Source organism: Streptopelia decaocto (assembly GCF_964273445.1).
Source record: "Streptopelia decaocto genome assembly, chromosome: Z".
Classification (NCBI taxonomy): domain Eukaryota; kingdom Metazoa; phylum Chordata; class Aves; order Columbiformes; family Columbidae; genus Streptopelia; species Streptopelia decaocto.
The window spans coordinates 27,289,738-27,303,884 of NC_138657.1; the positions used below are offsets into that span (position 1 = coordinate 27,289,738).

The 14,147-nt window shown below is 37.8% G+C and overlaps 1 protein-coding gene across 1 annotated transcript in view; it reads right to left on the bottom strand.

Moving 5' to 3' along the window:
* GNAQ (G protein subunit alpha q) overlaps positions 1-14,147 on the bottom strand; it is a 137,844-nt gene that overhangs the window by 19,080 nt on the left and 104,617 nt on the right. Inside the window, exons 4-5 of the mRNA XM_082074800.1 lie at positions 6,526-6,654; positions 5,441-5,570 (exon numbers count right to left, since the gene is read on the bottom strand). Of these exons, the coding sequence (XP_081930926.1) occupies positions 5,441-5,570; positions 6,526-6,654 (259 nt within the window). The remainder of the gene's footprint in view (positions 1-5,440; positions 5,571-6,525; positions 6,655-14,147) is intronic.

Genomic DNA, 14,147 nt, shown 5'->3' on the forward strand with positions numbered 1-14,147 from the left:
TCTGGCAGTGTCTGCAAGCAGGTTCGCAATCATTCAGCCTCCCCTGTTCATTAAGAACCACCCACTTCAACAAAAGAGCGAGAGGCTCTGGCTCTTCCAAATGCTTCTCAGTACTGATTCTTTACATTCGGAAGGTTTGGCAGAGGTGTTTTTTTGTGTCGTAAATGTGTTATTTTCTCTAGTTTCCAAATAAACGACAAGTTCTGGACATGTTATTTCCCATGGAAATAATATTGTTACATAATTATGAAGACCATTTGAGGATTTTAATTCTATCTGAGAGCTCATATTACCCCTCTGCTCTATGCTCAATTGTTCTGGATTGCTGAATGTTGGTGAAAAAAACAGACAACTAATATTTATTCACGATGCAGAAAAAGAGAAGTGCTCTGATCTCAGCATTGTTTTCTTTCAGCCCTTCACTCTAAGCCATATAGGACTAGCCTGCAAATAAGGAACACAGAGTGCTGGAAGAGAAGTGGAAGCATGGTCAGATGTGAACATTAAGACAGTTGTGATAGTTCGGAAAAAATGAAATATGTGCTTCAGATAACTGTCTGCATAAAGACTAAAAGTATTCTGAACTCTGTGGCCTCACGCTATTTCTTACTTTTGTCCCACATAAGAAGCAAGTGCGATTGGAACATTGTAGCAATTAGTCACCCATTAAGAGATGACACTGATGAACACTATTGTAAGTTCCATCTAGGCTTTGGATACTCATATATTTTGCAGATGTATTTAGTCCAGATTCAAAACATGAGCATGTATGCCTGCATCTACATACCACATACACATATAAATGAGTTCACACTAAAAATGTTTATCCTAGGTTTCATCTCATTATTTTAATGTAATTTTAATATATTCAACTTTAACTGGATTCTTTTTTCAAAAAACCAAACAGTGTTGATCTTTCCTACTTGGGACAACCTAAGAATAATAAAATTTTCCATCAATCAAAAAACCCAACATCCTTGCACAGTGCCTTTATTCAGTACCTAAAGCACAGAAACATCACAGAAAACCACCCTACAAAGTTCCTTCAGTTTCAATTTGCAATGAATACTTTATGCTGTCCAATGCCTCTGTAGCTTTGCAGCCTCTGGTGATACCTCAGGAAAGACAGTATTTGCTTTTTGATAGTTTAGAAAATTTCAAAATTTCACTTAGTCTATTAATCCATTAATTTAGCTGAACTGAGTAAATTGTATCCTGTCTTTTCTGTTCTTTCTCTGGGAACACAGAAAAACAAAAGACCTCTACCTATAAAAAGCCCACACTTTCATAACCACCACAGACCTATACAACCTATGTGAAATCATATACGCCTAGTGTACTAATGTGGAAGTAAAACATGTACAAGCATCAATAAAGACCGTCCTTCATTTTCGCACTTCCAAGTATTTAACAAGCTCTGCAAATATAATGATAACCTCTTTATTAGGAAACCAGATTTTACAGGTGTACTGTGACGTCTCTAGTCTTTCCATAAGAACAAGTGGTTACCGATTCTCTTATAAAGCTGGAACTTGTTTTCATATTTATTATACTGACACCCTGAGATTTTTTACATTTAAAAGAGCTACCTGGGATACATATATAAATGTAGCATATCTTGGAATATGGATTAATACACTTTATCCAGAAAAAAATGCTTTATTTAAGAAAAGAAGTTGACCTTAAAAACATAAAAGTTCTAAACCCTGCTTTTTGATAAAACGGCAAATTACTCCAGATCTACTAGTATAATTCAGAGCAAAGGACTTAAGGACTAGAGGACTTAATACATCATAAATTAATTTACCAGAGAGATTATTCCTTCATTTTTTATCTCATCCCTGATTGTCAGAGTTTCTGAAAAAGTGAAAAGGTCAAATATCTGATAATTCAACTTACAGCATGTTGTCCTTCATCACATCGTATCAGACAGAGGGACAATTACTTAATTTACCGCACTATTAATGTAGTTAGTATATTAGGTCTTCTGGATCTAATTTTTCCTCATTTCCACCCACGAATCTAAACAGACTTTTATTAAGGGCAGAATGTGGAACAGTTTTTTACATGTATTTAACAAGAGAAAGGCAGTTCAAAACTGAGTATCATCTGAAATTTTTGAAAGATACATTTACATACACTGTTCTTACCAACTCTCATTTTGTATTTTTGCACCAAAATCACATGCTTAGTTATGTAAAATCTAAACACATACTCAGAGAGGAGAGATTATCTTGTTTGTAAGTATTGCCTGTTAGAGGAATCATAGCTATAGCACAGTTGGGCAGCCATGCGTGCTTTTCTTCGAGAGTGAAGCCCCCAACTGTTTAGCTGCAGATCTTTGCCATGGGATTGCAATTTCCACCCATCTATCACTTAAGAGTAATTCTACTCAGGACTCTGAATAACAGGCAGTCTGAACACTTGTCTTACTTTGTATGTATCATGTCCCCTTACAGAGCAGTTTTAAGGTATTCCTCAGAACTTTTAATACTTAATTCCTCCAAGGGCATGAAGACAGAAACAGTGCCCAGCTCAATCCCATGTGCAGACAGTGAGTAAAAGCCCCTGAGAGGCACTAGAAAGGCCTCTAAACTTAGTATAGTCTCATCTGATTTATAATCCAGATGTATTTACCTTGAATAAGCTACACAAGGGAAGAAATGGATTTACAACTGAGATTCTATCAGATACTAGATTTTGAAATACAAATGGAGACTCTTACAGGGCTCTAAACCACTTTCATAATGATGAAGGGTCATATAAACACACATACACTGACAGGCAAAAAATAATTCTTACAGATTTATGTTTACTCATGAAAATGAGATCAATGAAAAAAAAGTACTAACTGAAAAGAATGCCGTGGATGATTTAAAAGTACAGTTTTCTTTGTAAAAACACACTACAAGGAAAAAGACTTCAGGCAATAACATGCAGTGGACTAATTAGAAAAAGAAAGTAGGCCATCTTACAAAAATCATACTGTTTAATCAGGCCATGAAAGCAATGGAAAGGCAGTTGCAGGGCACTGCAAATTGTCGAGTTAGATCTTTTAATTTCAGTAAGAGGCACACAGATCAAAGAAGGATTAGATGCTATCATAGTATCACACTGGTGGCATATATATGAAGAAAGTAGGGCATTTACACACACTCTCTCACTTTGGTGCTAAAATTTTCATACTGTTTCACAATTTAAAGGCAAGTGCGAAAAAGTATCTCTTGGCTGATTACCAAAGTCTCCAAGTTAAATTACTGTATTCCCTACAGAGTTCATCACACCCCAGTGAATAATAAAAAAAAAATTTTTGGGGTGGATAAATTTCTTAACTCATGCTGTCAACTAACACATTTAAAACCTTTTCCTCTATTTATGGCACATCCACATTCAGACAAACCACTCTGCTTTATGCGGAACAAATAAACCCATTCTTATTCCATGCATTCTGGGGCTGCAATGTTTAGAGATACAGGGGAGGGAAAAGGAAGGGAAGAAAGCAGTACTATGGCATACCAGCAAAACCTAGATGGACAGCTTGCAGAAAGCCAAAACTAAGCTGCCCAGATGGGTGCTTAGCTCTAAGACAGTCTGGATCCATCCCAGATCTAGAGTAACACAGGCCTAAGGCCACTGGAAAGCACTACTAGGGTATGTATGTATGACCTGAAAACAAAAACTGGTTTGAATTACAGTTATGAACGTATTTTAAACTGAAAGACAAAAAGGTTCGGAAGTTAATAAGAAATATAGTTTAGCAGTGAGGTGGAAGAACATCTGCAAGACAATGGGTTTTACAGCTTTTGCCTCCACAATGTGTTTCAAAAGTGAAAACTTGAAAAATGAAACCAGCTTTGTAAGTAAAGTGATCTCTCTCATAATAGTTCAAAAGTAATTATAGAAAAGGTATCACAACTTTCAGTATCACTTCAGTCACTGGAAAGTTCAAAACGTAAACGAAATCTTTAGTCTGATGTTCTACTTAGTTCACAACGTGTGAACCCTTTCAGCTTGCAAGAACACAGAGCAAGACTGTATGCTTCCAGTGATTCAGTCTAAGTGAGATATTGCTCCATCTTCTATAGCAGGGATGCTTTAAGTCATAATCTGCACACTGAAGTTATCTGACAAATCAGAGCAAGGGTCTGAGCAAGCTACCTAACTAGAACAGGATACACTTGATAGGGAACCAGTATGGTAAACCACTCCCTGTGAGACAGCTCCAATGAGAACTTCTCCCTATGAGAAAGACAGTATGAAATACAGTGACAAACAGCTAACATCAGGAAGTTTGGAAGTTTATTTTGGATAGTTAGAATAGTATTTGAAAATTATCACAGTTTTTCTTTAAGTGAATTCCAATATATTTGGTTTTGACTTGTAAAATTAGAATGCTTAATACTTCTGCGTTTACTTTGTGGTTACAAAAAAACAAGGCAAACGGAAAAATGACAGAATCAGGCATTTCTAGCTTGGCTTAAAATAAGCTAAGTCTGACTGAGTTCTTTGCTTATCTACACATGTAAGTTGGTGTAAATAAAATCATCGCTTTTGTAAATTCAGCTTTGAATTATATAGTAGATTATGTAACTAATGTAACAGAATTTTTCTTTTTATGGGAAGACTATAAACGTAAAGGCTTTCAGAGCCCCTAGACTTTATTAAAAATGAATCTTGAAGAAAGTTCAGCATGAAAACATGAATGTCCAGGGACACCTGTTTTACTTGGTTATGTCAACCATTCTCTTAAACAATGAAATCGACATGTATGCTGTCATGAAGAATATTCAAGGGTGTCCCTTTTTTCACCTAACTTTTCTAAGTATGTGTTAAATGGCTTGCACAAGACAGTGCCAGTGAGTAACACATAAAAGTTTGATGAATAATTTAAAATAGTCCTCAGAAAGAGAAAAAATCTAACCATTAAATAATCTCCCTACTCTGTCAAACTGCATTAAAAGGACTAGATACTAGTGTGCTTTACCTCCTTAGCTCATCCGCTTTCTCACTTCTGTTATGTTTTGAAATAAGATACAACATATATCCTATGCTTTAAGCCACAGGAATGAAGTTTACTACTTTAGGGTCTGTTCTAGCAAAGAACCTATAAATTTTGTCTTAATTTCCACCACCTATTTCTGTAGCTCTGCTGCATAACACTAACTGTACAAACAGCTACACTAAGAACATTTTTCTATATTCAACTGTATTACACTTTAACAAAAAATAGGTGGGTTTCCTTGAACCCTCCATGGAGTGGATCAGCTTTGCCACATTTGAAGACTGATCTCCTCCTCTCTTCTTGATCCCTGTAGTGCTTCTACTCCATTGGGTGAAGTTGTGTATGACTATTGGTAAACGCACTTGGAAAACACAGGACTGGACAAATGAAGTTATTTTTTTTCTTTAAAACCGGTGCTTTTTGCCGATGCTTGCTTACCTCATTGTCTGACTCCACAAGCACTTGATCATATTCACTAAGAGCTACTAGGAACATGATAGATGTGACGTTTTCAAAGCAATGTATCCATTTTCTTCTTTCTGATCGTTGGCCTCCTACATCCACCATTCTGCAAAATTAACACCCACATCAACTCTATGAATACCTTAACAGATAAACACACGAGCACACACACAATGGTAAATTTCAAGAATTCAGTTCAGCACAGTGTGGTTTGTCTTAATGATATTTTTTCCATTGATATTTAATGGAATCTAAGTAGACAGTAAATCATATCTGCTTTCAAGTCTGATGCGTTTTCTGTATTTAAATTATTGTAGGTCTCAAACCCCTCAGATTTCTGAGATACATCACTTGACAATATATGGCCTGTGTATTCAGCAGAATGTGAACAGAACAGACTGGGTGGCATGCCTTTTCCCCCCCAAATTACCAAAGTCAACGTTCCCAACTTGTTAAAAATGCATCATCTTAAGAGGACAAGTAGAATATAATATGTATCAACTAAAACTTTCAATAGCAAAAATTAAATCTCAAATTTGCTCACAGTGTATTCCCACTTCATCCTATGTCTCAGAGTAACTATATACAGGTGTCTAACTTGGAATTAAACAATTATTTTTTAAACAACTGTACTTGCACAATCACGTAGTGTCATTCCTCTGTAAAGGAGACCAATTTCTCTCTAAAACTCAACTTCACAACTGGTAACTTTGTATTCCAGAATTTACACGAATTACGTGGACATACGATTGTATTTTCAGATTATTATTCATGGTGAAACTTTGATATGTATGACTGAAAAGATGAACTGCAGGCTTTCTATCAGTAATAACCTTCACAAAAAGACCAACCTAATTATCTTTCATCCTTTTGACATCTTTAACATCAGCTCCTTATTGTAGGTGGACAATTACATGAAAATATAATGACCACGATCAAGTTTTAAAAAAACAAAATAAGTGCTTTTTATGCACTCTGAACCAATATCTTATAGATGGTATTACTAATGTAAAAGGAAAAGAAAATAAATAAAGCAAGTGGGTATTAAAATGTTTTTCTACCTGAAAATGACACTTTGTAAGTCGAATGGATATTCAATGATCCCCGTGGTTGGGACTCGAACTCTGAGCACATCTTGCTGAGTTGGCAGATAGGCGGAATCTGCTATGCGGTCCAAGTCGTTAAGATAGCTATAGACAGGGAGAAACAACAGGAATGCAAGACAGTGACACCATCACCCCACTGAGGAAAAGAGAAAGGAAGACTTGGGAACGGGAATGGGCTGTGGGGTAAGAAGAAGTACAACAGAAAGAAGAGCATTATCGGCACAAACGCGGGTACAAGGTATAAAAGTGTGCTTCATCCTCCCTTCCTGTATAGTTTCATGACTTCAAGTAAATTCTAAAGAAGGGTAGCATAATTATTCTGGGTTTTGTTCGTTTGTTTTGGTTTTTTGTTGTTTTGGTTTTGTGTTTGTTTTGCATTTTTTTGTTTTGGTTCAGTTTTTGTTCCTACAAGTTTGCTTGGCTCTCACATGTAAATTCACCAAAGACTGAAAGTTTACAATTATGTAATTCTAGGCAACTTCCAGACAAATAATATTTTAAAATGTGTGAGAAATACAGAACTCCACAGTTTTATTCAAACATGTAATATACTTCATGATACTCATTCTGCAGTGTCTACACATATACATGGATAGAGAAACATGAGTCTTCCAAGGAATAGTGAACTGCTATAGAATAGATCATTACCAGTTATAAAATGATAGGAGGATAAATGGTACTGTTTACAGATTAAATTAAAAAAAAAAAAAAGAAAAAAGAAAAGAAAAAGGAAAAATCCACCTACTTAAAATCACTCTCCAGATCTTGTTATCAGAAGGCATAATTCATTATTTAGTGGGATATCTGGCACCCTAAAGTCCTGCATTCTCACTGAAACTTCTAATTAAGTTAATAAGCCTGCAGTACCTGAAATATATCCCAATTGGTTAGCAAATAACCTGAAATCACTATGAAATTGCTTGTAAAGTTTCATTAACTACAACACAAAACTCTTCTGCTACTGCTTGATGGTGGGTTTTAACCACAAAGCGCCAGTGTAGTGAAGATTTAATTCTCATAAAAGAGATGCTTCAAAAAAGAAGTGTACCAATGCATGTGTGACACCCTGTTTGGGTCCAGGAGCTGGATATGTCATGAAATCAGTTCACCAGGCAGCTTGGACTCTCCCCATGGCAGATATCTGGGAGAAAAACAGCTGCAAAAAATGAAGGCCATAGGCATTTGGTTCCTTCCCATCAGTTAGCTACTGAAAACAGAAATTAATCTACAGATGCCCTCATTCACTCTAGAGGTAATTTATCAAACGACGATGAAGTACCATTAAGCTCTGAACATGTCCTTTTCTTGTAGCATTAGTGAATGTGGTCTTCTAAAATAACCCCCCCCAAGAAGTAGACTTCTTACAGATGCTCTGAATTTCTTAATGAAATAGTGAGAGCAAGTTATCCCAAACAAGGAGAGAAACAAAGCAGTTTGATTTCTGCCTTACAACAAAAATACATTAGAAAGAATTTGTTAGGTCTGGGAGGGAGCCAAAAACATCACCAAATCTTTCTCACTATGATTTTATTCATGAATGATTATTCCAGTAATAAACACTGAATACAAGAATGTTACACAGTCAGAAAGATGTACTGAACCATATATCTCAGGTAATTCAGAAGCTACTCCTCTGCAAATACTTTCTGAACACACTGATAAGTTTCTGTCAATAAGAAAAACCCTGAGGATCTGAGCACTCATCTGCCTCCCAGTGTTTTACATGAAAAGCAGAATAGACAAGCACATCATAAATCCATAAACATCACAATAAGAAGGTAATGGCGAACTAGCTTCTTTTCCGCCTCCCATCTACTAAAAAAATTGGGTTTGTTTTGTGACTGAACTTGGAAGAGTACAAAAAACCATGACATGATATAGTGATATTCACAAGAGCAGGAGAATTTTAGCTGAATAATAATGTAAGTGGCCAATTTACACAATCATCCTGTTGCATTCCTTTGGCAAGCTTCAGCTGTGGTCTCCAACACGAGCCTGGTTACCACACCTCTGCTCCATCAGCACAGTGGACATTACTGTAAAGATGCGCTGTAATGCACATCTGGCTAATTTTATAAAGGCAATAACACAAAGGGATATAATCAAATAGTTAAATCTCATTTGTGTTACTGGAAACCGCTAAACTGGCAGATTAGTACTTCTCTTTTTTTCCCCTAGCACAAATCACTGATGTAGTTAAGTTCCAGAAGCATTAAGTTATCCTTAAAAATACTTATATTTTCCTCATCCTCATTCAGTTCTGCTCAATTTCTGGTCAGTTACTAAACAGCAACATTCTCACTCATTTCACCTGCAGCACCTTACAGAGCCTAGACAGTCCAGAGAAGAGTCCTTGTGCATCCTTACGGAATACTACTGATTTCCCTAGACTTCTTCACTTAACAGATCAGAGTTGGGGCTCTCTGAGAAGTGTCCTAGTTAATACATTCAAACCCAGAATCAAGGAAGCAGTGTCAAAAACAGTGAGAGTACCTCACAGAACAAAAAATCAGATAGCATGCTCAAAATCCTTTAAAAAGAAAATCTTTGTGATACTGACAAATCATAACCAGAGTTTACAGTCCAATAAAAGCAATTTAGAATACATCCTGCATTTCTGGTTTTCAAATGATGACATTGAGCCCCTATCACTTCTCCTTCTAACTTAAAACTTAATAAACAAACATATTATTGTATCTATTTATTTAAATGAAAATGTCCCAGTTCTTTGTTGCACCATCTTAATTCTATATCTTTTATTATTGCTGTTTACATGTTGTGAGCATATAGCAGATAGTCAATAAAAATATTTTTAAGTAGAAAAAAATAATATTTTCCATTGAAGTTTTGCTTGTTTTTTTTTAACAGAAACATTTCTGCTGAAGAATTACTTGTGCTGGAATTCAGACTTTAACGAAGTTTGTGTATTGTTAATCTGAAGCAAAGGAGTAAATATTCTCTGCTTACTGACTCTTAACAGTTCTGCAGGTCAGTTACACTTACTGTTGCTATGAGAGTACATGTAACTTTACATTCTGCTATCAGCTTCCAGGGGATTAAACACGTTTCTGAAAATCATACTGAAAGCTTTACCTGCAGCAGCAACACAAAGTTCCCTTCTCTAAAATAACTAAAAACTTCTTAAATCTCTCTTAAAAATTTTTTTTGTATATATTTCTATATCTATATCTATCTATATATATATAACCCTCTAGAACAAGTAACACAATTGATTAAAAAAATCCATTATTTGGGTAAGAACATGTAACATTGGGATTGACACCAGAGTCCTTTTCCATTGTACCCATTGCTTTATATCACATCTGAAGACTTTTGATATATTGCAGATATGAGCAGTCTCTCTTCAGCCAGGTGCAATCTTCTTAACATGCCAGTGCGAGCATAACACTATACTTCTATGTCCATAGTACCAAAGAGACAAAAATCAAGGCATATTCTTTTTTCAAAGCACAAGAACAGATTTTTGCACTGCATTGGGAGGGGTGGGGTGATAAGTCTGATTTTTCTGAACAACTGCTTTGTTGTGTTGAGTCACTATGTCAAAATGCTGAGAGGGATTATGCACATGAATACAGGGGTCTATTTATATTTAAAACAAACAAACAGACAACTGGAATAACAGTATTTAAAGACATACTAACAGCACACACAATTTTCTCACATGACTACTGCAACTGTTCCCATAACACTGAAAATTTAGAATGTCATCTATTTGTTTTATCATAGTCAAATTCACTGCCACAAGAACTATTTACATTTTCAAATCTTCTTCATACCAAAAGGGTTGGAAATTTAACTTTTTTTTCCCTATAGGAAAGCTGGGGTTTAAAGAAATCTCTGATCATCAGGGGAATGCAGCACTGCATACACAAGCTTTAAGCATCCAATATATTTTTAAACTAACAATTTATTTATTTTTTAATTAATTTAGCCACCAGCAACATTAAATAAAAACATCAAAACATGCTAGCTAATGCAAATTCTTTTCGAACTTCAACCGTGCTGGCTCAAGCCCCTCTCTAGATGCACCTCTGCCCATTCCCAGCTGCCAGCTCTTTCGCTCGTGCAATGGCTTGATAACACATTTCTGTCAAAATTACTTTGAATAGTGAAGAAACACTATTGAAGCTGTTCCAATTAAGCTAGCTTATTTGATGGAAACAGCCTGGGGTGTGGGAAGTCCATGTGTACCAGCAGGAAAGCAGGGTGGAGTGACTTCCTCCACTGGCTTATCTGCAACCAGAAGAGGACTTATGAAGCCAGGGCTGTGTGAAATGGCTCAAGTCTCTGAATTCAGGTGAGCTAGAAGTTAATGAAAACTTTTATTGACTTTTTTCTATATTGGCTTACTAAAAAAAAAATTCACCATGGCTTTAAAACACTTATCTAAGGGAGCCAACAAAGTACTGACAAATATATTGCTCACCTGGGCAAACAAATCCTGTGCATGTACAAAAATATTAAGCACATAAAAGAAAAGCACAGGGTATTTTAGAATAAGTGCCTAACTCAAAATGTATGCACAAATACTGCAGTGGGCCTTTGCAACGTAACTTCAGCATATCCTAGAAAGGGGTAGCCCTTACCAAGAAATATAACACACATGCATTCTTGCAAACAAAATGTAAGACTTGTCATGAACATGAACTACCACAAAAAGAATGTTCCCAACAATTGCCCAAACCAGATGTTTCCTCAGTTTATTAACTTCAAAATTTTAAATCATAATAACTATATGGGTATTGGAAATACCCTGGCAGCTGTCCTGAGGGCTAGTCCCAAAGTGGGTAACCACCAGAACTGCCACAGAGAATTCAGTTGTATGTGTAGCAGCAACCGTGCAAGCCATCTAGGTCTCAACTATATGGCACTCTGAGTTTATTTTTACCACCTGCTAAGAAATGTCTCACTTTGATGAGACACTAGCTATATGGTCTCTCGCCCAAACAGTATCTACTCAGCCCGGCATTATACAAAGGAATAAAAAAGGGAAAATTGCTTGAAATTACTTAAAAGAAAAAAAAGGCCAAATCACATAGCTCTGAGTAAACTTATAGTACAGACCAAGTTTATAAAGTTAATTATACCCGTAATTAGTTTTGTAAATTGAATTCTATTGGCTGCGGAGGTAATTTTCCAGGAGCTTGTTACAGAGACAGGCAGAAGGTGGATTACTGAAGCGATGCGTGTATAATGAGCTGTTGGCAGTGGCTGTCCCTTGACATCAGGACAAACGGTCACCGTTTTGCAGCACACTTGTGATCTGCATGCTGACCAGACATGGAGGAAGCCTTTTGTCTCCCAGCCAGCACTGAGAAAGAAGTACTTGTGTTTAATGTACTTTACACCACCTACGACAAGGTCCAAGCCCGCCACAAGCTTCATGGAAGCTGTCAGGCTATGGAGGTGCTAACAATGCCCTTGAAAGAGACCATGATTCAGAGGTCTGTTTGTCCACATTTCAAAACAAACAGGAGTGGGATCACAGGGGCAGACCAACTGGCTCTGTATTTTCCTACATGCCCTTCCTATATAGATATCAGGCAAAGAAGTGAGACTCCTAACCTTAATAAAAAGACCAGATTTGTTTTAACCAATAAACTTCTTCAAGAACTTATTAATAAATATAACACACATCACCATGAAGAGGTAGCTCGACATTCAGCCTTAATTAGTTTCACAGAATCACAGAACGTTAGGGACTGGAATGGACCTTGAAAGATCATCTAGTTGAGCTACAGAGCCTAGTGAAGACAGACAAACAAAATTTGAGTTTATGTTCTGTGAATAGGGCTTTGAAGCACCTTCAACATGGACAAAAATGGGGCTGGCACTTCAAACAAACACCCTCCTTCAGCCATGAGCTACTATTTTCCAGCATCTTTGAGGCCAGAATTTCATTGCAAGTAATCGGGTGCTAAAGTAGCATTTTCTCAGCAGTAATTCCATAAGATGAATTTCTGTAACTAGTTTAAGTTTAGTGCATAGCGTAATTAATCAAAAGAAGGCATTAAGGCATAGTCAGACAAAGGCAGAAAAGCTGCCTTTCATATGCATGCATCATTCATATGCTGCCTTTCATGCATTCATCTATAACACTAGTTTCTCTTTCCAAGGTTAAAAATGAGATGGATGTATTAATCAGTACTGCCTAATGACTCTGTCCAAATTCAGCAGTCAAAACTACTGTAGCAAGATACAATCATAGAATCATTTTGGTTGGAAAAGACCCTCGAGATCATCGAGTCCAACCGTAACCTAACTCTGGCACTAAACCCTACACCTAAGAAATTAATCTACGCATCTTTTAAACACTTCCAGGGAAGATGACACAACCACTTCCCTGGGCAGCCTGTTTCAATGCCTGACAAGCCTTTCCATGAAGAAATATTTCCTAATATCCAATCTAAAACTCCCCTGGTGCAACTTGAGGCCATTTCATTTTGTCCTATCACTTGCCACCTGGGAGAAGACAACACCCCCCATACTACAACCTCCTCTCAGGTAGTTGTAGACAGCGATAGGGTCTCCCCTCAGCCTCCTTTTCTCCAGGGTAAACAGCCCCAATTCCCTCAGCTGCTCCTCATCAGACTTGTGCTCCAGGCCCCTCACCAGCCTCATTTTCCTTCTCTGCACTCTCTCCAGCACCTCAATGTCTTTCTTGTAGTGAGGGGCCCAAAACTGAACACAGGATTCCAGGTTGGGTGTCACCAGTGTGATGTACCGGGGAACGATCACTGCCCCAGTCCTGCTGGCCACGCTATTCCTGATACAAGCCAGGGTGCTCTTGGCCTTTTTGGCCACCAGGGCACACTGCTGGCTCGTGTTCATCCAGCTGTCAAACAAAACCCCCAGATCCTTGTCCTCCAGGCACTTTCCAGCCACTCTTCCCCAAGCCTGTAGCGCTGCCTGGGGTTGTTGTGACCCAAGTGCAGGACCCAGCACTTGGCCTTGGTGAACCTCGTACAATCAGCCTCAGCCCAATGATCCAGCTGGTTCAGATCCATCTGTATGGCCTTCCTACCCTTCAGCAGATCAACATTCCCACCCAGCTTGGTGTCATCTGCAAACTTACTGAGGGTGTACTCAATCCCCCTATCCAGATCATTGATAAAGAGATTAAACAGAACTGGCCCCATACTGAGCCCTGGGGAACACCACTCATGACCAGCCACCAAATGGATTTGACTCCATTCACTACCACAACTCCTTGGGCCTGGCCATCCAGCCAGTTCTTTATCCATCAAAGAGTACACCTGTCCAAGCCCAGAGCTGACAGTTTATCCAGGAAAATGCTGTGGGAAACGTGTCAAAGGCTTTCCTGAAGTCTAGGTGCACAACACACACAGCCTTTCCCTCATTTACTAAATGGATTACCTTGTCATAGAAGGAAATCTGGTTGGTCAAACAGGACCTGCCATTCAGAACTCCATGACTGATTGCTTGGTTATCCTGTATGTGCCCCGTGATAGCACTCAGTATGATCTGGTCCATGACCTTCCCGCGTGACAGGCCTGTAATCCCCTGGATCTTCCTTCCAGCCCTTCTTGTAGATG